We start from the raw sequence: 25,672 nt of genomic DNA on the forward strand, positions 1-25,672 counted from the left end.
TAATGTCACTTGTTATTTTCTCCCTTTTACGCTTTTAAGAACCCAATTCAGATTTGATGAGCGTAAGCAAACTCACGCCACTGAGTGAGACACTCGGAGACTTTTTTACGCCTCTTACCTTATTGAATGATGTGTGAACCAGAAGATGTGTGTTTGGTTCACAGTTCTGTCACTTAATCGTGTGACCTGGAATAAGTTTGTCAAAAAGATGCCGCAAAGGTTAACAAACTTGGCCGTGGTCACAAAACTATGCGGCAGAGCCAGGATCCAAACTCAAGTCTTCTAATTTAAATGTGGTGCTTTTTCTATTTTACCAGTATCAGCCAAAAATACTGGAAAGAAAGAGAACTCAAAAGTACTTTACTCAAGGTATTAACTTCACTATATGGTTATTGATAAATGTAATGAATAAAAGAAACAGTTGGAGAAACTTCACTTGAAAGGGAGGGCAGACTTCACAGCAGCAGCAGAGCCATGATGTGGCTAAAACACAGATTTCTAGCCCTGGGAAGGTCCCCCAGTCTCTCTGGGGATAAATTTACTTCAAGTAAGGAAATGCTACAATTTCAGTTTACGCAGGGAGGCTGCAGAGGGATTTTGTTTTCCTTTTGAGTCCTGATGGCTAAAGGACAAAGCTCTCTCTCCTTTATAACCCAGCCTAGCACCAGCTTGCAAGACAAAGCTATACCCGTGTTCTCCTGAGTCAGTGAAATGGCAAGAGCCCCCAGTTACTGGTAGCTCAATGGATCCAGACAACTGAGCACATGGAGCTGTGAGAAGAATGGTGCTCGGCACCAACACTATCAGGCTTTTTCTTTCTGTCCTGCATGTTGTTTTTCAGTCCAGTCATCTGATCCTCTTTCATGCCTACGGGTTATTTGTCTCTCTCAAAATTGAACTTGTTTTTGGCAGTACTGCTTTATAACAATGGAGAAAGAAAAAATTCTTTCTGTGGATAAATGGTGAAGGAAAAATTGGGAGAAATTTCACTCCCCACCCACCAATATATTAAAAGTAATCTTGCTTTGGTGAAGAAAAAAGGAACAAATAGAGATTCCTGGGGGTACTGCCATTCAATTCTGCTTCTACCGAAGGTGACCTTACGGTGAGCAACCTGCCACTGAGAACCAGGTGAGATTACCAAGCAACAGTAAGACCCATAGAGATGAGCTCTGGATGTGGGCAGATGTCAATACATACACATACCGGAGGTGTCAAAAAATGTATACACATTTTGAGAGATGTTATCTACGTATTACTTTTCAAAATTGAATTGAATTACGTAGCAATGTGTCGTATGAAGTTTACTCAAAAGATGGCGTTAATCAAATGAATGCCAGCGTCACCATGCGCCAGGCAGGCCAGTCAAAGAAAATGGTGGAAGCCCGGTTGTCGGTCGAGGAGCGCAAGACCCTTTTGAAGTGGTATTGAAATTCGAGAACGTTGTGGAAGAACAACAACAATGGAGGCGTGAGTGTGCAGCAGAACCTCCCACACACCTAACAGCTGCACGCATCCGTGGTAAGTCTGAGACGCACGGTGCTGTGTGTGACGTGCACACGGGAAGATCCAGGCGGCCTCGCCCAGCAACAGGTACTGCTGCTCCTGCTGTGGCGTTGGAACCGTTTACACGCTCGCCACAGGAGTCTACCAAACAGTGTTCACTGTCATCAGAAGTGTCTGGGCGCTGATGGGAACCACTTTGAGCGCCTCTTGTCATTGCAGAAGTCAAACGTGACTTGTATTCATCTTTTGTTATCAGTATATACTAGTATTACAATTTTAATAGTTTTTTCCTTTCTTAAAATGTGTGCACGTTTCTGCCCCCTCTGCATTTACTGAGCACCTGCTGGGCAGATCTTCCAGTAACTGTGTGACCACCATCATCTGGTGTATTTGGAAAGAAGAAAAGAAAGAAAAAACCAAGCCAATTGTTAAGTCACACAAGATATACTCCATTTGAAGCTAACAAAATCAAATTTAAGATGACAGCTTTATAAAACCACTTTATGGCGCTTTAAAGAAAATACCACAGGAGAAAAAAACCAATCAATAAGGGTTCTGGTCATATACAGTGAAAGGAGGTAAGGAATGGCCACGTTAGCTCTCCAGCCCTGAGTGGCCTGTGAAGGCACAGTGACCTATACAATTACACATCTCCAGAAACATATCATTGTACACCTAATAAAAGTACATTCATCTGGCTCCAGCTAGAATGATCTGGGACAACTGGTTCTTCTAAAAATGCTAATATAGTAAAAAAAAAAACCACTATAAAACTGAATAGCCTCTGATAAATATACAAATATAGTCATTTTAGGCAATGCTGTGAAAACATATTGAATAACCAATTACACATCTATCCCAAATATTTATTTGTTTTAACTTCAACTCTAAATTGCTTAAAATAATTTATTTCAACCAATGAAATCAGACGGGAAGAGGAGGGGGAAAGCATGCAAAGCAGGGTAAGAAATAATCGCAGGATCAAGCCATTTGTCTTAGCTAATTATTTCAAGTTCTATAAATCTTCCATTAACTTCCTTTGTTCAGCATGTGACTTTAAGATTCAAAAGCCACTGCCACAAAAACATAAAAAGCCTGTGGGAGTTTTGGAAGAACTTTGTAAAACACCACGGGAATCCTCCCAACGTATCTCTGAGGTCCTGCAGGAAGCCCAACCTAACCACGTACACTCGTTCCTCTACAGCGGAGTTTGGCAAACCATGGCCCACAAGCCAAGTCTGGCCCACCGCTTGTTTTTGTAGAACCCAACAGCTAAGGATAGCTTTTACATTTTAAATGGCTAAAAAAATCAAAAGGAGAATACTACACCTCCTGACATGTGGAAAGTAAATGAAATTCAGATTTCAGTGTCCATAAAAAGTTCTGTTGGAGCACAGCCACCTCGTGTGTGTTGCCTGTGGCTTTTGTGTTCCAACGGCTGAGCTGAGCAGCTGTGACACAGACCATAGGAAAGATTATTGGGCCCCCAAAGTTTGCCAAAACCTGCCCTATATTAAAGTTGCTACTAATTTGCCTTGAAATAATTGGCTTTGGCTATGTAGCTTTGCACAAGAGACTCCAGATGGTTTTACTGAATACCATCTGAACAATATAATAGAGAAATTACTGTATCTCATTGTAGCTAAGCTAAAACCCAGTATATCCCTATGGCCTTTTTTAAAAACCATATTCTTTAACAAAGAAAGTAGTTCTACTTTATAATTTCCAGTGGGTAAAGTTATTATTTGTCTTACTTCCTCTACCACTTAAGAAGCTCAAAGTCTTCCACTTACATACAAAATATACCAGAATATATGTGTGTCCTTTTCTTGAAAGAGACAGAAGAAAAAAAAACACCAGAGGGTACAAAGCAGGGGCTCTTGGTCACTTTTTGGCACTTTTTAGCATAACTGCCTAAGACTTTAAGACTAGTTGGCAATGTTACGTTCTGCCTTGAATGAAGTTTTCAATATATTCTCCCTACCTTTAAGCTTTTTAGTAGAAAATTTATCATACATACAGAAAATTGAAAGAACAGGCAATGACACTTCTACAAACTTTGCCTAGATTGTCAATTAATTACATGCCGTCATGTTTCTTTCTTCCATGTCATTATCTGTCTTTTCTAGTGGCAGTGACTGAATCTTTAGGAAATAATCTGCAGATCATCATAATACTTCACCCTAAATACTAACAACCAATACCAGGATAATAATTTTCAAGTAAATAAAGACATAAAACTATAGAAAGGGTGTAAAAAAATGAAATAGAAAAAAAAAAAAAAAAAGCCCCCCCCCGCCCCACATACACACGCAGATTAGTGAAGATACAGGCCACCTCCGAAATCCCAACCGTCCCAAGTTCACACTGGAATAGTAGCTTCCGGAGGCCACAGAAGTAACCTGATCGGTGTCATAATGCTCAGAAGAGAACTGGGTAGCTTGGCCTCTCTAACTCCACACTCGATGCCGTCTCCTTCACAGGAAAGATCAGGGCTCCGGCACTTACCTGAGGGCAGCAGCATGGTAGGTGTCCACGTAATCCGAAATGAAGAGCTCTCGGTTCTTGATTACTGGGTCTGTAATGACAAGTTCTCTTCCAGAGTCTGCCAAAAAATTAATTAATTAAGAGGAATTAAAATTGAGCTTCCCAAAACAATTAGAAAAATTTTGCAAAATTTTTCTTTCAGGTTCACCTCCCACTAGAGAAAGCACAAGAAATAACCAGGCCTGGTCAGCAAAATAGAGGAGAGGAATAATGTCCAGCAGAAATAACGGGAACAAAGTAGTCTGTTGGGTATGTTTTACACCCTTTATTTAAGCCCCACAGTTTGCTAAAAGGCATTAAGCACAAAATACAAAATGGGAAAAAAGAAGCAACTAACACATTTTAGCAACTTGTAAACTACTAAATATTCAGTGACCCTATCCATCTTATTTTTTACTGCTAAATATTCCAGGATGGGGTGAAATCACACTGTTTCCACTGAAAAGAATAACCAAGTTACTATTTTTAATAACAAACCCTACTTTAATTGCTTTAACAGAAATTTTTATAGTTTCAAAGGAGAAAAAAACTGGTAGACATAAAAGAACATCATTCTTCAAAACTACTTCTGTCTGACTCCTGGTTTGTTGAATTCAAACCTATCACCCAAAGCAGTGGGGAAGAGAGGAAGAGCGTGGCATCGGAGACAGACACAGAGCTGCTCCCTGCCCAGGGGCCGCCACTGAGAAGATCTGTGGCCTTGGCAACGCCTTAGCATTTCTAAGCCTCAATTTCCTCATCTGGAAGTGGGGAGTGAGAAACCCTAACAACTCATATAATTAATGGGTTAACAAATGTGAATCAGCTATCATGAGGCCCAGCACTTTTCAAAAATCAATAGAAAGGAGCTATAATACATCCGAACAAATGTAATATACATTTTATGGGCATATCTCATGCGTCAATAAAGTTACCGGGTAGAAACTACAATGCCAGAGGGAGAAAAAAATAAAAGATGCTCTGAACAACCTTCTTTATTGTTCTGAAAGTCAAGACTCAAGCTGAATTCCAAAACATTCAAGAAAGCTTTGCCTTGAAAACTGAAGTTCAAAACCGTGAATACAGAGAGAAGTTCAGTAACACAGATTACTGAAAAGGAGAAAAGAAAGAAAACACAACCCTGCAGGGTTTTAGGTATTATTAGTTCATCATTAGGTGAGAAAAGGGAATGAAAAATGAAATTACTGTCATTTCCAAAGAAGATCTATCTCTATTCCAAGTTTATGGGGAAGACGCCATTAGCACATACTCAGATTGTTTCTTGTAAAGGCAAAAATAATGAAAGAACTCAGCAAATAAAATGAACATTCTAGTAATGTACTTATTTACAAAAGCTTTCTGAGAGAAACTTTTCATAGAAGTTGTCTCCATTTAACGAATGTTTTTAGCAAGAACGTTGCCCACAGCTCAGCAAGTGTGAGAGTCAAAGCCGAAGGCCGTATTTACCATTTTCGTTATGACGATCCTGCACCAAGTGCTGATACACAGAATCGGGGACTTCAGACTGACGGTAGTACCATTTGACGTTCATGAGGAGATGGTCCCTCTTACTCTGCAAAGGAAAATCTAACAGCATTAGGAACAGGATTTCAGGGCCCCCAGCTGCATACCACACCCATAAACAAAAGCCCCTGGAAACAGGTGGACAGGCAGAGAGGGAGACGCAATTACCACCAGGGCCACGACAATATGTAAGTCAATTATGAAGCCAAATCTAATTTTTTTCTCAATCTCAGCCACAGCACCCCTGACACAATCCCTCCAACTTGCTCATTTCGGTAAACAAGCGACCAAACTTGAACCTGTAACTCTCCCCAGCTTGATTAACTAATTCATTCAATGTTACAGTTTTTATTTAGCATTAACTACATGGTACTACATGAATACGTGCGCCTATCTTAATTTTTAATCCTTTTGGTAAATATTTATAAACTGTATTAGCACACTGTCAAGCCATTAAGGGCAATAAGTCAGAAGGAACTTACCAGCAAGGCCTGGCACAAAGTCATCTCTCCGGGGTTTGCCAATCACCCAGACCGGGTTACATCCTCCCTCCACTTTACTGTCACTTTACCTGCGGTTATTGCTACGCAGCAAACACACAGCAAACTACGGGCAGTGGTGAGAGCCCTGGAGCGGGTCATGGAGCAGGGACCCTGTCTTATTTTTATCTCTGAATTTCCAGAGATCAGAACACCTTGTAATAAATATTTATGACTAATGACAAGTTCTATGATGATCAGGTCCCATAAATGTTTGTGGAACGCTTAACGTGTTATCCCTAAAAGTTAACTTTGCTCCTGGGTCAAAGAATAAAGGTTCCGACACCGTCCTTCCATTGGAAGGTTTTGGGGGCTACAGCTTGAGGTGGGTGGTCTGTGTGCCCCTGGTCGTGAACGATCTCACCATGGCAGCGCGCTAAGGCTTCCCGTGGCCTCACGAATACCTTTCCAGCCCAGGTGAGGGCCTTAAGAGACCTCCCCAAGGTGAACGCAGTACCACTCCTCTTAGCAGCTTCTACTTCTCATCTCAAGTCAGCGGGTCAGAAATGAATGAGCTACAATTTGAGAAATGGCTCATGTTTATAAAGGAAATGGCTAAATCCTAAAATATGTCCAATGAGCCTTCTTCAATGAAGTAAGATGCTTTCTGCTTCAACGAGGTATATACAGTCTTCACTAAAAGGCAGGAAAGGCTCAAAAACAAAACCCTTTGCCAAAATAGTTGAGCCATTAAAAGAACCGGAAAGGGGCGGGGCTGCCAAAAATCTTGACTGAACCCAAATGTGAATAAGTCTATTGCAACGTAAATATAAACACCAAGATTCTTACTTTGCAATTAATTGTGCCAAACAGGCCTACAAAAATAGGGCGTCATTACTGATTTGAATCAAATGGATTGTATACAAAGAATAATCCTACGTAATGGGTACAGTTTAGTTTTTATGCATCTGCACTTCGAATTCTACACCATTTATACTGCAGGTGGGAAAAGAGGACAAATCAGTATGTTAAATAAAAAGAATAAATGTTACATAGAGGAGTTTACAGACAGGAGCAACTACTTCCAGCAGGGGATTACGGAGGAAGTAACATCTGACCTGAGAAAAAAATGGGAATGATTTCAATGGATGCTTTCTTAGGCAAAGGAAGAGACCTGAGAAAGACACACGGAGAGAGAAAACACGAGACACATCCAGAGGCACATGGTCCACCTGCGTGCAGTACAGGAAAATGTTCTGCGTGACACTGAGAAGAACCTGAATCCTGGAGTTTGGTCTTAGTGGGTGTGTAACTCGGGGACAAATGGGGTCTCGTATCGCCACTGCTGACCAAACCCACAGGTAGTGAGGTACAAAACACCAAGACGTGGGAGAGCAGCTAAAAGGTTACGGTTTCTTTCCCGGGTAGAGTGATAAAGAGCAAGGCCAGGATGAAAGCACCCATCACGGAAAGAAACCAACCAGAGGAAGGACAGAGGCTGGCAGGACTGGGGCTGGGGGATACCGTGTAGCACAGGCTCCTCAATCTCAGCACTACTGCCACTTCGTCGACATAAATCTGGCTGGAAACCTGTCCTGGGCACTGTTAGATGTTCAGCAGCAAACTCTGGCCTCCAACCACCAAATGCCAGTGGCACCCCTTCCTCATTGTGACAACCAAAAATGTCTCCAGACATTGCCAAATGTCCTCTTTGGAAACAAATTACCGCTGGTTGAAAACCAATGGTCTAAGTTTCCTTTTGAATGAAAGCTAAACCAGGATGGTAATACTGAAACCTGGCCAAGCGCTGCCAGCTGAAGAACCACGGATAAAGGAACACAGGAAAAGTCCACTGTGGTTCAAATTCCAGCTCCACCATTTCCCAGCTACATGACTCTGGCGTGTCACTACGATTCTCTGAGTCTACCCTTCCTGTCAAATGGGAACACTGAAACCTACCTAAAGGAAGGATTAAAAAGATGGAGTATCATCTGGAACTGAGCAGCAGGTACTCAAGAGAGTATTGTTTCCTCTGTTAGTAGGTGAATGTAACCAGTGCTTCACAGAAAACTCTGCTGAGAATTGTAGGAGTTATTTCTTCACCAAAATATGGTTTCTTCCCGGAGATGCCAGTGATCTCTGGTAACGGAGCTCCTGCTGAATGCTTCATGCGCATGCTCATGAGCTCCCTGACAGAGCACAAAGGGATCTAGAGCTACTCGCAGTCCTAGCAACATGTCCTAAAAGCTATACTTTCATGTATTTCTGTAACACCTCTCAGAGGTCTGAAAACCTGCAGGGCAACAGAAATAACCTGTTAAAGGTGCCATAACTGGTGACTGTGCAGTGTCAATTTTTCAGAACCAAGCCAGCCATTTTGGAGACCTTTGGAGGTATAATATCTATGCTATCTTCTGACCCAGGCATACTTAATACACATACACACACACACACACACACACACACTCACTCACTCACTCATTACTACCCTGGTTAATTTGTACCTAGATTTACTCCACCTCACAAAGGCAGTGGATTTCCCAATGCAGTACTACCCAATAACCAGGAAGTGGCAGCATTGCGTTAAAAAAGCCTCCAGAATCTTAATTCCAGGGATACAACAAAGGTAGACGCAAGTAAACAAAAGTTTTAAACAAACGTAAGTAGCTGTGATAGACACAACCTTCCTAAATAGGTCAGGAATTGGGTTAACGGTTAAACATCTGTAAAGGGAGGCAGTGAGTTATTTGGGAGGACATGAAATGAAAACTAGGTAATCTAGGGGAGTCCTGTCTGAGGTCACTAGTAGCTGGAGGTGATCTTGGAGTCACCAAGCCTGGCAGATGAAGGGACACAACAAGATGCTTTCTAGAGTGTCAGTCCATCTTATATACTTACGTTTAGATTTCTTCCCCAGACAAAACCAAGTAGATAAAAAGGGTTGGTGGGTGTTTTCCGCTAACATTACCATCCTAAACAAAGTTTTACAAATTAAAATGTCATCTTCCTGGAAGCTAACTGCTGTGCTCTGAGGAACGGCAAAAGGGAGCAGAGAGCACCCCCTCTCTCAGGGAAGGCTACCGAAACCACCCAGACCCAAGGGTGCTGCTCAAATGTTAACGTGGGAGCTCTTCATCTGCTTCTTCTCACTAGTTAAAGATTCTGCTCAAAATCACAGAAAATGAAAGGCAGAAGTGAATTTGGAAATCACATGATTCAAACCAAACCACCTGGCTTTGAATCATGGCTTTGCAACTTACTAAACTGTGTGACTTCAGGCAAACGATGTCTCCAAGCCTCAATTCTCTCGTATATAAATGAGGAAAAATAATAGTCTCTAGCTCATTAGGTCGTGAGGATTAAATAAACGAATGTGAGTAGAGTGGATTGGCTTTCAATAAGTGTGGGATATTACTATCACTCCTTTACAGATGAAGAGAGCAGTCGAGCTATAATACGAGGTGGCTTATAAATGTGCTTTTCTCCTATTCAAAAGCATGCTAGTAATAGCAATACAAAAATAAATCATGTAGCAAATTAGGGGGAAGTGTCTTCACTTTTGCAACAATTCGAAAAGCATATAAAGTATTTCTGACAAATATGCCTCATTATTGACTATGCATATAATAGTAGAATTCCATAAAGGTCAAAGTGGTTATAAATGACACATTTTAAACAGAATGTGGTGAGAAGCTTCCTATGTGAAGGCACCCTGGGGTCCACTTTTGAATAAAGAGATGAGCCCACTGGGAAGTCAATACTTTCCCACCATTTTATCTTTACAGAGAGGAGAGAGTGGAGAGAGGAGACATTGATGTTGACTGATTACAGGTGGTTGAAAACCACCAAACAGGAGCACCTCCAGTCTGCTTGCTGCTCACAGTAAGGTTTCACAGAATCACTGTATGCAAAAGGAGTGGGGGGGCAGCTGATTCTGGGTTAAATTGTGGATTCTTCCACATCCCTGGCCTGGATTTCTTTTAAATGAGGAATGTACGAGGTCTGACAATTAAGTTCACGAACTTGTTGCACCGATGTTGCTGACATTTTTTTATCAGAAGGATTATTCGTTATGAATTTGTACTGACTGGACAAACAGTTAACCAAGTTTACTCTTTGGAAATGCTGAAAAGGCTGGGTGTAAAAGTTAGATGACCTGAACTTTCTGCCAACAATTCATGGCTCTTGCATCACGACAATGTACCAGCTCACAGGGCACTGTCTGTGGGGGAGCTTTTAGCCAGTAAACAAATAACTATTGGAACACCCTCCCTACTCACCTGATCTGGCTCCCAGTGACTTCTTTACCCGAAGATAAAGGAAATATTGAAAGGAAGACATTTGGATGACATTCAGGACATCAAGGGTAATACGACAGCTCTGACAGCTATTCCAGCAAAAGAGTTCTAAAACGGCTTTGAAGGGTGGACTAGGCCCTGGCATCGGTGCATAGCTTCCCAAGGGGAGTCCTTCGAAGGTGACCATAGTGACTGATATTCAGCAATGAGGCAAGTAGCAGTTTTTCTAGGGTGAGATTGCGAACTTACTTCGCAATGTAAGACCTCGTATGTAAGTATAAGGAAATAGAGTTTAAGAAAGACAAGTCCATCCTCACCTGAGTTTAGAAAAGACAGTCTAATGGTGAGTGTCTGAGAGCAGAACGGGGATTTCTAGAGCTTTGAATGTCAGCCAACAGGTTGAGAATTAATGACTTAAGAAGTCAGAGCTGAAATTCGACATTCAGAATGAGGTAACTGGCAAAGGTGAACCCGGGAGAAAGAAAGGCCAGAGCAACGGGACAGGTGAGCAGGAACAGCTGCTGAAGGGACATGGCTCACCTTGCCGACAGGATACAACGTGACTGCCCCATATGCAAGGTCAAGGTCCAAGACCAAGAGGCAAACTCCATCCTAGAGACCTTTCATCATTATTAACATAGTACTTTCGGTGATTTAAAGAGCCAATCTAAGTCTTTCCTAGGACCAGTCTTAATACATCCTCTTGAAGAAGGTGTTAACACAACAACAACAACAAAGACGCATGGAGCAATGGGAGGAGGAAGAAGGGTAGGAGCTCAGATATGAGCCACAGGATAAGGGAAGCGATTCTTTTACACAATACGGAGGCCCCAAAACCAGAATGGGAACAACAACAATTTCCAATTCACCCGCGTTATGGAGGAAAGACCTGTGCCCCATCAATCACCTACCAGGTCTTGGCAGGTATTATCGGGGCTCCCAAAGCCCTTCAACAGGCCACTCTAGTTCCTCTACTGTTACCAAATGTGACCGTGAGATCAAGGCCAAAGATGACCTAACAGGATATGAAGATGGGTATCATCAAATGAAAAACTTCTCCAAGGCAAAATAATCTGCTAGACTTAACAGAGGCACTACCTTTAAATTTTTAACTGCTTAATTTTTGGGAGTTCACATTTCCAATAATGAAAGATCTAGATTCAGAGTCAGGTGAAATCAGACCAAGTTTTTTATTTTACAAAGCCTAAATAGCCAATCAGGTTTTTCCAGAAATTTGGGGAGTAGAAATGCTTAACATTTGCATACTGTATGGCTGAAGAAGAAACCTTTTGAAAAAACTTTTCATGCATTTCCACAACATGGTCATAGTGTGAGCGTTATATGAGTATTCGAGGTGTGTAATTCAGAAAGACTACGCCAACTGTGAATTGCTGATTAGGGCTCTAAGTGGGCAGAGGGGATAAAACGGTCTACCAGTGACATCACGGCCTCTCTCCCAGCATGCCGCACGGCTGGTGGAAAGTGGCATTCCAGCCTGCAGAGTGCACCTCCACCCACAGCGAAGCTTGTTAGGAAGATCGGCCTCACAAAGACCCTGGGGGCACAGTCTTAGTGGTTTCAATCATTCCTGACTTTGGGAGAGAGGGTAGGGACAGACAACGGGGTCATAAGTTAGTGTTCTTCAAAGGCCAAAGATAACGCCAGCCATAGGCACATAGGAATCCAATGTAAAAGATTTGGATTCTGGATCAGAGGTTCATCGTTACTCAACTTTGTGGATAAACATTGGAACTGACTGGGATCAAAATGAAATCAGGTAGGAAATACCTTGTGATATTTCAAGCCACTATCTACTCCCCAATATAAGACACTAGGAATGTAACATTTTCTGTATCTATATGTGAGTATAGCTTTACAGCCATTACAGCTCAAAAGACCATGAAAGAGTTACAGGAAAACATAAAAGGTTACGGGGCTCGGGACACCAAGGTCCACCCATCTCAGAGTTCTGCTCTCACATGGGTATCAGGAGACTAGGGAAGAAGCTGAAACACTGACTCTAGAGTTGCCTTCTCAAAGGAGAAGAAAAGGCTTTGAGTATAAATAATGACACTATAATGCACAAATCCCTCTCATGTACTGAGACATTAACTAAACATTTTCTTTCCTTTTCACTGAGTGAACACAAGTAAATTTCATATTGCCACTGAGTAAACAATGTAGGCCTTCTTTTGTCCTAAAATGCCCATCTCCCAACTTTCTCAGGTATATCTGGGTGTGCAAGTGGCCTGAAGGATTCAAAAGCTGCAGGAGTTACCCTCTCCATACACTGCCCAACGGTGGTTAACTGACCTGGGAAAGAACTATGATGGCAGCACATGTCCCTTCTGAGGGCCACGCCACTTGAGTTTCTAACACAGAATCCTGTTCAGTGGTGTGATGGTTAATTCCTATCAAGTGTTTGAGAGAGAGAGAGAGAGAGAGAGAGAGAGAGAGAGAGAGAGAGAGAGAGAGAGAGAGAGAGAGAGTTGTGTCCCCTTTTAGTTCTGTTTCTCCAGAGAACCCTGAGTGGTACAAGTGGCTATTTATCATTTATTGGCATTTGCAAATGGACATAACCTGGAACTGCACAGGCGTCTACTCCGAACCAACATAAGGAATTCTTTCTTTAAAGATAAATAAACAGATGAAAGAAACAGAATCAAACCACATCCATTTGACTAAGCTGCTTTAGGCACTAGAATCAAGGTTACAAGCTCCTTTTCCAAACCTGTGGCTCTCAATCCAAAACACTGTTCTCAAGAGACTGCATCAGCATCGGGGTCTCTGTAAGAGGATTTAAATCACTTTGTATCAGATGCTGAAGCAAGAAGGTGGAACTTGGGAGGCAGATGACTTTTTAGTGTTTACAACCAAGATGTACAAATAACTTGTTACACACAAATCCCCAGAAAGATGATGCAACTAAAAATGTTCTGAAACGCAGGCTGCAATGATCAGAAATAATTTTCAAAATCACTGTTTTTAATAATATTTTTTCCAATTACAGTTGACATACAGTATTATATTAGTTTCAGGTGTACAACAGTGATTAGATATTTATATAACTTACAAAGTGATCACCCCAATAAATCTAGTACCCATGTGACACGATATATATTCCCACGATGTGCACTACATCCCCACGACTATTAGTAACTACCAGTTTGTACTTCTTAATCCTTTCCTCCGTTTCGCCCAACCCCTCCAATCCCTCCCATGTGGCAACCCTCAAAATGTTCTTTGAATCTATGAGTTTGTTTACTTTGTTCTTTAGATTCCACATATAAGTGAAATCATACTACATTTGTCTTTCTCTGTCTCTTATTCCACTCGGCATAATACCCTCTAGGTCCATCCAGGTTGTTGCAGGTGACAAAATTCCATTTTTTATTTTTTTACGGCTAAGCGATATTCTATTGTATATATGTACCGCCTGCTCTTTATCCATTCATCTATAGATGGACACCCAGGCTGCCTCCACATCTTGGCTATAGTAAAAAATGCTGCAATGAATGTATGGATGCACACGTCCCCCTGAAGTGAGATTACTGGGTCCTTCTCTGTCTCTTGTTTTAAAGTCTATTTTGTCTGGTATAGGTACTGCCACACCAGCTTTTTTGTTTGTTTCCATTTTCATGAAATACCTTTTGCCATCCCTTTGCTTTTAGTCTCTGTGTGTCTTTCAATCTAAAGTGAGTCTCTTGTAGGCAGCATATGTGAGTGTCTTGTTTTCTTATCCATTCAGCCACCTAGGTCTTTTGAGTGGAGCATTTAATCCATTCACATTTAAAGTAATTGTTGATAGATATGTGGTTACTGCCATTTTAGTATTCATACTTTTTCTTCCCCCGCCTCCAAAAAACACATACTGGTTTGATGGTGATGATCTCCCCTTTAGCTTTTCCTTGTCTGTACTTCAATTCTAAATGATAGCTTTGCTGGGTAATCTTGGTTGCAGGACCCTGCTTTTTATCACTGTTTCTTCATGATGTCTTATTTATTAAACAAACTTCTGCTTTTTGGTTATTTTTACAGTGTAATCCAGACAAAATTCAATCAGTGTTTTTGGTAGGACAAAAAAGGTACATGAAAATTATCTCTCAACTGCTAACTATGGAGTCAAAACTTAGTCAGGATTCTTATTAGCTTATTCTATCTAGGATTACACTGTGCATGAACAACGAAATTTTCAGACACCTGATTTCTGTATTTGCAGTGGCGAGGCCAGAGCTGAGTACAGTGACAGCCTTGGGAAAACCCTGCCTTGGCCTCCTTGTAAGACAGGAGACAGGGTCACTAGGTAACCTCTGCCGGCCCTGCTGTCTTAAGCGGAACAACGAGTTATGTCACATACACAAGTTATACTTACAGGGAGCCTTCGTACCTGGGAACAGATATACCAACCCAAAGATATTCCTGTAATTTCCCACATGTATCCTGTTGATACACATCATCCTGACAAAAATACTAAACATCAGGTTCAAGATTTAAAAGATCCCAAGGTTTGGGTCGAAGGGTCAAGTTAGGAAGCTGAAATTTCACAGATAAATTAAGATCCTATAACTAGACCCCCCAAAATCTGCTGCTCAAAACTGATCACAAATCCCTTCCTAAAAGCTTCTTTCCAACAGCTGTGATTATATCAGATAAATCCATAACCACAAATTTTCCATTTGGCCCAAAAGATTCCCCCATCAAAGAAGAGAAAATTAGCTGTTCCGAGACATCACCATAAGAAATTGCCAAACTGTCCTTAATCCCTACTAAACGGAGTTAAGTATTCCGTTGAATTGTTCTTTAAATATATATATATATATAGCAAGCCCAAATAATATAAAGTTTGACATCTTTGCAATACTTTGTTGTTTGGTGACAGAGGTAAAAGTAGCAGTGATTTTACTCGTTCTGGGGGAGTTAATGGCTTGTTACACATGCCACCCAGAAAAGCATAGCACTTTATCACAAAACAATGATGGGGTCAGATATTCCAATAGTGAAAAGGAAGATAAGGGGGTGGCGGGGAAAACCTTCCAAAATTCTCTAAAAATTTCCCAAATTAAACTTAAACTGTCACGTATTTTATAAGTAAAGATTACTAACATGATTAAAGATACACAGATTTTGCTACTAAAAACTGATGCTGAAATATCTTGAAAAGATTTCACTGAGTCAACAGAAGCGGTTCTCAAACTGGTTCGACTCAGGATTCCTTACTCTCTTCAAAATTACTGAGGAGTACAAAGCACTTTTATTTGTGTGGGTTAAAGCTTGTCAATATTTACTAAATTGGAAAATCAAAGTTTTTAAAACTTTAAAGATGTTTTATTAACTCATTGAACAATAACCCCACATGTTAACATAATTACAACAGATAACTATAATTTTTTTAAACAACATTTAGGAAATGAGTAATACTTGTATTTTTACAGATGTCTTATGTTTGGCTTAAGTAAACAGATTCTCGTATCTCATTCTGCATTCAATTGATTGAGATCCATCACACGTCAATTAGCTTGTGTAAAACTCCACTGTATGCTCGAGAGAGAGGATGATAGTGAAAAAGGCAAATGATGTCTTGGTAGGATTATGAAAACAGCCTGACCCTGCAGATCCATGGACCGTACTTGAGAACGGCCTGGGGATGAAGTGAAGGAGCTGCAGAAACAGACCGGATACCCTCCCTCTGGCACTTGGGGAATTTACACAACGTAAGCATGTTCCCAAACACAACCATGGCTGGAGATTTTAAAGCACACATTCATTTTGAAGTGATATACTATTTTAAAAAATAGATGACTTTATTTTTATTTATACAATTGGACATGCCAGTAGTGAGTAGGAAGTGAAATTCTTGTTAAATAAAGAGAAGAAAATCTAAGAAGCCTTTCCCCTCAAGGTATTTTTCTTTCTAAAATTTGAGCTCATCATAAATTTTTAAAGCTTGATTCAAACAAAAATATAAACAGGCCTAAAAAGGTACAAAAAGGTATAGAACAATGATTAATCTATTAAGCTGAAAGCACGCACATAGAAAATAGTAACCTGGGCAACTTTAGCAATCTACAATTCCAGGCAACTTAGTGGCCATTTCAAAAATGGTTCTGCTTCCTGAGAAAAATGGCAACATGAAACAACACTGACTTCTAAGGGGAAAAAATGACATTTAGCTTACAATACTATATGGAATCATCTTTTATAAAGATGAACACACCTATTGTAAGTGAATCCAACAATATTCCTCTTTCGAGGTCACAACCTTTCGGTACCAATGCTTTCTGAATGAAACTGCAAAACTGTAGAGATGATAACACAGTAAAATAAAATACGATTTAGCAGCATGAAGATTTTTAGAATTGAGTAAGTACTTTTGAGGAGCACTAATATAGGTTTGGAAATTATTATTGATTTAAATAAAGTCAGGCTGCATAATTAAAGGACCCTAACAACAGCTAGCAAACATTTCCAAGTTGCCAATAAACAAATTCAAATCGTTTGGTAAAAAGAAGAGGGATGAGGGGGATCAGTAGGAACCCTGAAAATTTACCTTTTCCTATTTCACTTTATGTAAACTAGTCTGTCTTGTTTTAAATATCGTAGTTATTCTTCTCTCCTTTTGACTTAAACCAAAACAAAGACTGTAACCTTTAATACCTAGGAGTCTATTTGTTACTGTTCCATCTACAACCATTTCCCTAATACAAACATGCCCTGATCGCTTATCTCAGTCCACAAGCCAGACAACAAAGGCCCACTGGCCTGCGGGAGAGGAGAAATGGAAAGCAGGAAATGAGAAGGCTTAGTTAATCCCCAGATAATCGATCAGTGTACTCAGTCAAGTGTAAGCTGAGCTGGGGAAATACTGCTTTAAAAAAAAAAAAAAAATCAAAGAGGATATAACCAGAGCCACAATTCATTTTAAAATAGGTTAATTTTTGTCAGAGTCCCCATCACATTCAAGAACTAATATAGCGAATATAAATGTTAATGTCTTTTAAAAGTAAAACCTTTTCATTTAAAACCCTTCATCCTCTATCTTTTTTCAGGAATTGGTTTTACCTTCTGGATTTTATTGTTTTGGTTCATCTTTTTTTTGTAAATCAGCTTTACTGAGGTATAATTTATACACGATAAAATTAACCGATGTACAATGTGGATGGAAAAGAGACCACATCTTAAACCTGACAAGCTCAAGAGACTGAAAATAACCACATAAGATGGCGTGAGCATAAAAAATTTCATAACTAAGTGGGCCATGGCGGGAAGTCTCATCTTTAGCTTCCTCCATAAAGTTAATCTGTGCCTTTCAGTGGGCCTGTCTGTTGTCTTTTTGCACCTAAGATGACATCCTTGGAATGTCAGTAATCCCTTTTTCCGGACCAGAGTAGGAAAGTACAGAATCCCTGGTTATTATTCTTGTCCCTTGATAAACATCTCTATGAGAACTAGTCACCATGCTGTACCACCTATGGGAGTGAAAGAGGTACCAGTCTCTGCGATGTACTTTTGTCCAATCCCAGAGACTTCCCCGCTTTGCTGTCCATCTCCCCACCCCACCCCCGCTTAGTCTATCACCAATGGATTTCATGTAACCTTCCTCCTTTGATTTTATGTATAAAATAAACTACAAACCGCCATTTTGTGGAGCATTTTCTCAATCCGTTGAGATTTTGCTTCCTGGCAACTGTCGTCAGTTTGGCTCAAATAAACTCGTATAAGCTTTCTCTTAGGCTGGAGGTTTTTCATCGACAGCAATATCAATTAGTTTGACAAATGTTGTGTTTGACAAATGTGTTGTGTAACCACCACCACAATTAAGATGGGGAACATTTCCGTTACCACAAAAAGACTAACTTCTTTTAGAATTGATGAATCTGCTATGCTGAAAAAGCTTTTGTGCCAGTGAATGCTACAGAAAACAACTTTCTAATTTAAATGCTTTCCTCCATTTTAATACAGAGAAATGAATATGGAGAAAAGCAATTCGGAGTGAGCTGGGACACTTTTCTCTCCGCACTACGCTGGGAGATGCTACAGACAACAATCACGTGCTCTTTAAAACCAAATCATTTGCTGGATAAAAGTTCTGCGCTGAGACTTCATATGGCCTCCTAAAATCCCCAAAATACAGATAACAGTTACAGTGATAATAGTTATGAAGATACATTTTAAAATTTTCAAATTAGTTTTAGGGTACACTTTGCCCAAATCATGTACTAACGAACACGTGTGTAGTGAGCTTCTAGCAGGTGTCACACGTTGTTCTAGGGACAGACACTGAGGGTGCAGGAGAGGAAAACACACTCCTGACAGAGCTAACATTCCAATGGAGGGACAGACGCATCGCCAACCCCTCCACCACTCAAATGGTACATGCTTTTTAAAAAACTCATGAGCAACAGAATCTGCCGCTAAGTAACCACGCAATCCTAAAAGGTAACATCCACCCAATCCTAAGAGGTAACATTTTTTTACGCTGTATTTAGTCTCTTTGGGTATTATTTTCCTTAAAACCAGCATTCTTCTCAAAAGCACCTGGGATGGCAGGAAAATGTGTACTGCACTTGACTGCTTCATACAGACAGAGAAGGGTCTAAATGTAAATCCATAAATCCGTACACCAACCTCTCCACCCACAGGAATAATGCACACCTCAAGTGTGCCTGCAGCCTCTGTCGCTCAGCTAAGGCTGAGCTCGTTCATGAAAACTACCGAAGGTTCTTTTACCTTCTTCATCTGCATTATTTATTGTATTTTACTAGGAAACATTTCACAGGCCAAAAGGTATAAAATAACTATGTACCAAACATATTATAAGAAATAAAACATTGAAGAAGCTGCCTGTACACTCCTCCTAAACAAGTCTCTCTGACTGCCCAGAGGTGACCTTGAACTTACTGTGGCTCATTCCCAGGCAGTCCTTTATGCACAGGATAGATATATAAATATGTAAGGCACTGTTCTGCAGTTTTTACACTTTACATTAATGACATCATACTCTTTGGGTTCTTCTGCAATCTGCTTTGTTTATTCAACAGTATGCTTGCATGATTCATCCACGCCTTGTGAGTTCACTCATTTTAAATGATACATATTACCTCTATGTACAATATACCACAATTTACTCAAATTTTTCTGCTAATAGACATTTGGCTCGTTTGCAGTTTTTCACTATTACAACCAAGGCTGCTACTAAGTATTCCTATTCCTGTTTGTCCAAGTTTGTCTACGTCACATAAAAATTTTCTATTCAAATTATCTAATGACTGAATCTTTGGTGCTACAGCAAAATGTTCAAACGTATTAGCATAATATTGCTTTTGATATCTTGTTAACGCCTGTAGGATCTATAGTGTTGTCCCAATTTTATTCTTCATATCAGTAACTTGCTGGCATTTCCTTTCTTTTGTTATCTTTACAGGAACTTAGTTTTATTAGTCATTTCAAAGAGGTAACATTTTTTGTTTGTTTTCTTCTTAGTACTAAATATAAGTTCCCTTTGAAAAAGCCACGTAAGTCTCAGAAGTGTGAAGGGAAACAAGGAAAAATTGTCCACTTTTTTGTTTTAGTTTTCCCTTAAGCTAGAGGTTTGAAAGGAGGTAGAGTATAGGGAGATGAAGAGGCAGCAAACGTGTGCTACTCCTAAGGAAGCCAAAGGATAAAACCTTTTGAAAAAGAAGACAAAGGAGCAACTTTTGATGCTGTTGAATGTCTTTAATGTACATTTCCTTATTAATTCATTAATTTGAGCTCTTCATTATTCTCTTCCTTTTCTCACATTTAAGTTCTTTTTTAATTTCTTAATATAAACACTCAGGCCACTGATTTTATTCAGCCTTTCATATATATGGCTAAAAATTTACCTCTGCGCAAAGCTTTAGCTATAACCTGTAACTGTGATATGTCATAATTTCATAATCATTCACTGCAACTAAATGTAACACAAAATAAAAAACTGGCTAACCGTGTATGGGATTTGAGTAATAATGTATTGATGTTAATTTTGACATTTGATAGTTGAATCGTGGGTTATATAAGAAAGTATCTTGTTAGTAAGAAATACACATTCAAGTATCAGGGGTTCATGGGACATCACTTGTGACTTATTCTCAAATAACCCAGGAAAAAAGTTCTTTGTACTGTAGTTGCAACTTTTCTGTTGACGGGGATTGGTTAGATGAAAGACTGGGGAAATACAGTTTAGCTCCAATTTAAAGGTACACAATCATAGGCATTGATCACTAAAACTCATTTTGACACATTATTAGACTTAAAGCAAGGTATGATAAGTAAAAACAAAGTGACGGGTAATTATAAGGATAAATGCATGCTACTCTCAGTTAAGAATTACTTTCAGGAATGTAGTCTATGGTAAAGATGGCATTTCAAAATAGTGGGGAAAGATAGTTTATCATTTAATAATTCTGTTGAGATTACTGGGATGTCACCTGGAAAAAAAGTAAGTTACATCCAAACCTTACACTTTATACCAAAATAAATTTTTTTTTTAAATAGGACAAAGATTGAAATGTGAAAATAAAACCAAAATGAGAAAAATACAAATTAAAGTTATACCAAGAATCTACTGTTCAGATTGGCAAATATCAAAGTTGATAACATTCTGCTGGGTGGGGAAACAGACTCTCATGTACTTTTTATACAAATAAATTGATAAAATCCTTGTGGAGGGCAAGTGGGTGCTACATACCAAATATAAATATATTCACTTGTTGCCCCAGCAATACCAGTGACTGCAATTTATTCTAAACGTACATTTGCACATATACAAAAAAACATGAACAAGTTTATTTAACATGAACAATGCTCATTAACAAGCAATGAATTAAATTATGAAACATCCATGCAATGGAATGCCATGCAGGTATAAATATTTTTAAGGGGAAGGAGAGTAGGAAATTTTCTATGTACTGATATGGAAAGATCTTCAACATATATTCTCAAGAGTAAGCTATAGAATAATGTGCGTAATTTGATAGCTGTCGTATTTGCTTATACAATACCTTGGTAGAATACATAAGAAATGTAATAACAATGATTATCTGAATGAGGCGAGGTATGAAGAAAAAGACCTTGGATACATAAAAGTCCACAGATGGGAGGCCTACTTCTCAGTACATCTGGTTAATACTTTCTGATTCAATGTATCACCTGTTCAAACAATTTTTTAGAATCAGATTGCTTTGTGTATGTCACAGGCTTTTACGTTGTCTCTCTCTCTCCTTTCGTTCCATACTGGCATGTTTCTGCAGTTTTCTCCTTTCTGTTGCTAGCCTTCCCTGGATGACAGACAGCGCCTGACTAACAGAATTGGCACAGGCACCAACCAGACTGTTAGAGAATAAAATGAACAGGAACAAGCCTATTTAATGACAGCCGTCTGTGCCAACAATCAGGCAGCCAATCTTCCACACTTAGACTTCTAAGAATGCGAAGGCAAATAAATATAAAGCATACGTGTTCTTAACTGCTTGTAGGAAAGTCACATACTCCTTTGCCCCCAGTACATGTCAGACCCTCCTTATACAGACCACTTCACCTCAAAAATGCTCACATTATTGCTGAATTTAAAAAGCCTTTAAATATGAAATCTAGTCTCTTTGAATATGAAATATAAAGTCTCTAATTGAATATAAGATGTTCCACTCAATGCCACCTTATAAAACCAGCCCTGAAATGGAAATAGAGTACTACCGACCCCTATTCATCCTGTGATATACCACTGAGGCTGGATACACAATTAAAAAGGGAAGATGGATGTCATTAATAAGGTGTAATTGAAACCTCTCTCGAAAGAAGGGAATGAGGACTATTTTTATCGGAACATTTTTTTGTCTCTGCTTGCTACTTCACAAACCTCTCTGATTACAGATTCCGTCTTTCCCAGCCGACTGTCTGGCAGCACGCGGCTGACGCGGTACTGAGGGCAGCCCTCCTCACACACGGCCGGCTTAGCATTTCCATCGCTGCACTGCACACTGGCATTAAATCACACCCGCTCGGTGTCATGCACAATAACCAAACAGGTACCTAACAACTAAGGGTATTACAGATGCATTGAACTAATCTTTGAATATATGCTCTGATAATTAAATCCCAATATGGATGGTTTCTACCTTGAAACCTAAAGGCAGCAACAGTGAAATCGAGTGCCATCCACTGTGCCCTCACATTTGCCATGAAATGTCACTTAGATAGTTCACATCCAATTACTGAACACAACCAGCCACAGTATCTATCACTTACATTAAAACAAGCAGAACCCAGCAGTGGGGCTGTCGGAAGGCATCCCAGGGCTTAAATGGCTTTCTCACCTTTCAAATATCAAGGGGTCCTCTTTCCCAGAACATCTCACTAAGGGGTTTGGCCTTTTAACAAAGAGAGGTATCCAAGTTGAAAGAAACATTCAAAAGACAGGACATACTGCAAAGCCCGGCTCAGAGCTGGAGACATCTGCCCCTTGTGTTAAAATACAAAATAGTAAGAGATCCTTTATATGAGAAATAAATACACATAAAAAGGGAGATTTTGTCAAGGCTACTAACAAAGACGCAAAGTTATATTAATAGTTACGGAGTCCTTGTTTTTGGCCAGTGACCCACGAAAATTAGGGAGCCCTCCTGGCCAGAAGATCTATTAATTTCCAGTTTCTAAGAACAAAGAAACCTTTCCTGAAGTCCTTGCTTGGAGCCCCAAAGCTAAACCACCACCGAGCACAAAGCTATGCTCCTCTGTGCTGCTGTTCTTCAGTCACCAGAACCAGTGCAAGCTGAATTCCACAGACTGGTACAAATCCACATTCAGCTCTCCACCATTCACCAATGATGAAACAGGATCAAGGTAACTTCCCTAATCCTCTAAATTCAAAAAGCTTTTACTGTCAAAAAGAAACACTAAGAGCTGCCTCTTGGCAATTAACACATAATAGAGACACCACTTACCTAAGAATAATATTACCATATTCTGTAATTTGAGGGAGAAAATCACTATAGAAGGAGTTGCAGGAAATCATTTTCTAGCTCTACCAATGCTATGTCAGATAGACTAACAACAGAAACTGTCAGAGTTCTAATTGGCAGTAAATAATTACTGAGACATAAAATAAAAGCAATGCCCAAGAAAATTTAATCTGATCACACAGAAGAGGAGATAGTGGAGTCAACTGCCGGGGAAACTATATATGGAGGCAACTGCGTCTTTGCATATATATAGAAATCACTATGTGATAAACTACACCTCAAATCAGGCTCTAGAACAATGGTTCTTAACCTTTGCTGAGTGCCACGCAAACTACTGCATAAAGTGTCTGAACATTCAGAGGCTCTGGGGCTCAAAGCCACTGCACGCTGAGCAGCGCACTGCGACCCGGTACCTGCACTGCCTGTATCCTCCTCACCCCGACAGAACCGAAGACCAACTAGGCAGCACTATCATCGGTGCAGGTTCCAGCTATTCCAGGAGCTATATAAATGCCTGGCCCGCGGTGGGCTACCAAGCAATAGGAACGAATGAGTGACTGAATGAGTGGCAATAAACAAACAAAAAAAAGAGGTAATTACCCCAAGCAACAAAACATTAAGTTATCCTAAAGAGACAATTTACAACACAAAATTTGAAAAGCTTCATCTGGCCCTAACTCCATCAATATATGATGCTCCTATGTCTTAACTAAAGCCAGCCCCTCGCCCATCCACCCATGTGTTACAACACATGAGGAGGGAGGAAAGGTCTTCTAGCGCTAACCTATCAAAATGAAGCCCTAACCCTCAGCAAATCATGCTAGGGCAGATGACCCTGGGGCAGTTTGTTAAATACTTGCTAGCTCCAAAAAAGTTAGTTTTAAATGAACCAGTAACTTAGATCATAGTTTCTCAACAAAAGTACTGAATGCTAGGTTTTTCCATTTGTGTGCATTGGTGTAAATCTCTACGATACGACAAACACAGATTCAGCTACTGTGTAAAAATTCATCATTGTGCCTGTGTAATAGAGGCAAAGATACACCCACCGTCTGTCACTATAAACAGAAAACGCCATGACTTTCCTCTGAGTTCCCTTTCCCTCAAGTGTTACAAGTGGAGTCTATTTTCAGTTGATCCAGCCATGACACTCCAATGTGCAATCTATATCTTGACATACCTCTGTATCATACACATATGAAATAGCCATTATTAAGAATGGTGAAAACATATCCTGAGAATGGTAAACAGTTCCTAACTCACTTCACAAAATAAATAGTGCCATGCTATTTTCTTGTAAATATATTTGAATGAATTCTTAAGAGCGTCTTTCTGTGACTTTCTACACCACAGTCCACAAAAACGTATGCTACATAAAGCGTGAACTCAGAGCTCACCATAAAAACAAAGTCTTCCCAATTAACACTGGGAAAAACATAATATTATCTAGGTATAACACTTCCCTTCTTACAAAAAAGGACACGTTCATAAAGTGGACTAAAGGATAAATATATAAAAATTATGAATAAGTGCTCTGTGCACAACTGAATTTTTTATATAAACCATCAACAAGGTAGCTAGGATATGAAAATCAGGGCACAGAGGAATTCAAACTAGGTTGTAACTAAGAGCTAGCATCTTCTAAAGGTTGCCTATAATAAAACAAGACAAAAGCAGCTAAAAACTAACCAAATATAAAAAGCAAAATGGAAGGACACTTCAAAAATTAACTTTCTAGATGATGTGAAGTAATCTGACAAGATCATCTTTGAAATTCAGCATCCTATCACAGGGCCTTACATAAATAGCCCCCTTGGGGGATAGTAGGCAAATTACTACAAGCTAGTATTAGACATCCTAAACATCTAGAAAAAAATTCATGAATAATTGAGGTGATTCAAACAGCTCATAGCAGAACCAAACAACCTTCAATTATATTTACCATATACCTGGTCCACATAGTTTGGAACTCGTCTCATGCATTACAGTGAAGCCAGCTAGATACTAGTGAGCAAAACCAAATGGGGAACTTTTGCTTTAAGTTCTATTCTAATACATTGCATAATAAAATTAAAATGCAAATACAAATAAAATTTGGATTAAATCCAAAAACTGCAATTTTATGAAACATCATTGTAAGATTTACATTTACTAAATTATATAAAATGTTTGTAATCTGCACTGGATTTTTTAAATTGAGGCATAATTTATATACAGTGAAAAGCGGAGATTTTAGGTTCAGTTAGCTTTTATAAAGATATATACACCCCCCGTTAAAACCCACACACAAAACCTTTCTACCATTCCATAAAGTTTCCTCAAGCACTTCCCACTCGCGCTCTACCCCACCTGTAGGAGGAAC

The 25,672-nt window shown here is 39.7% G+C and overlaps 1 protein-coding gene across 6 annotated transcripts in view; it reads right to left on the reverse strand.

Moving 5' to 3' along the window:
• Nucleotides 1–25,672, reverse strand: part of RERE (arginine-glutamic acid dipeptide repeats) — a 389,341-nt gene that overhangs the window by 149,029 nt on the left and 214,640 nt on the right. For 5 of the 6 annotated variants that reach the window (XM_019746719.3, XM_019746721.3, XM_074334103.2 and 2 more), the window contains 2 exons: nucleotides 5,500–5,605; nucleotides 4,015–4,111 (listed from right to left, as the gene is read on the reverse strand). The exons of the other annotated variant lie outside the window; for it this stretch is intronic. In XM_019746719.3, the coding sequence (XP_019602278.2) occupies nucleotides 4,015–4,111; nucleotides 5,500–5,605 (203 nt within the window). The remainder of the gene's footprint in view (nucleotides 1–4,014; nucleotides 4,112–5,499; nucleotides 5,606–25,672) is intronic. 6 annotated transcript variants of the gene reach the window in all.

Source organism: Rhinolophus sinicus, chromosome 14 (assembly GCF_057876585.1).
Source record: "Rhinolophus sinicus isolate RSI-liver-muscle chromosome 14, RSI-T2T, whole genome shotgun sequence".
In the NCBI taxonomy this organism is placed as follows: Eukaryota; Metazoa; Chordata; class Mammalia; order Chiroptera; family Rhinolophidae; genus Rhinolophus; species Rhinolophus sinicus.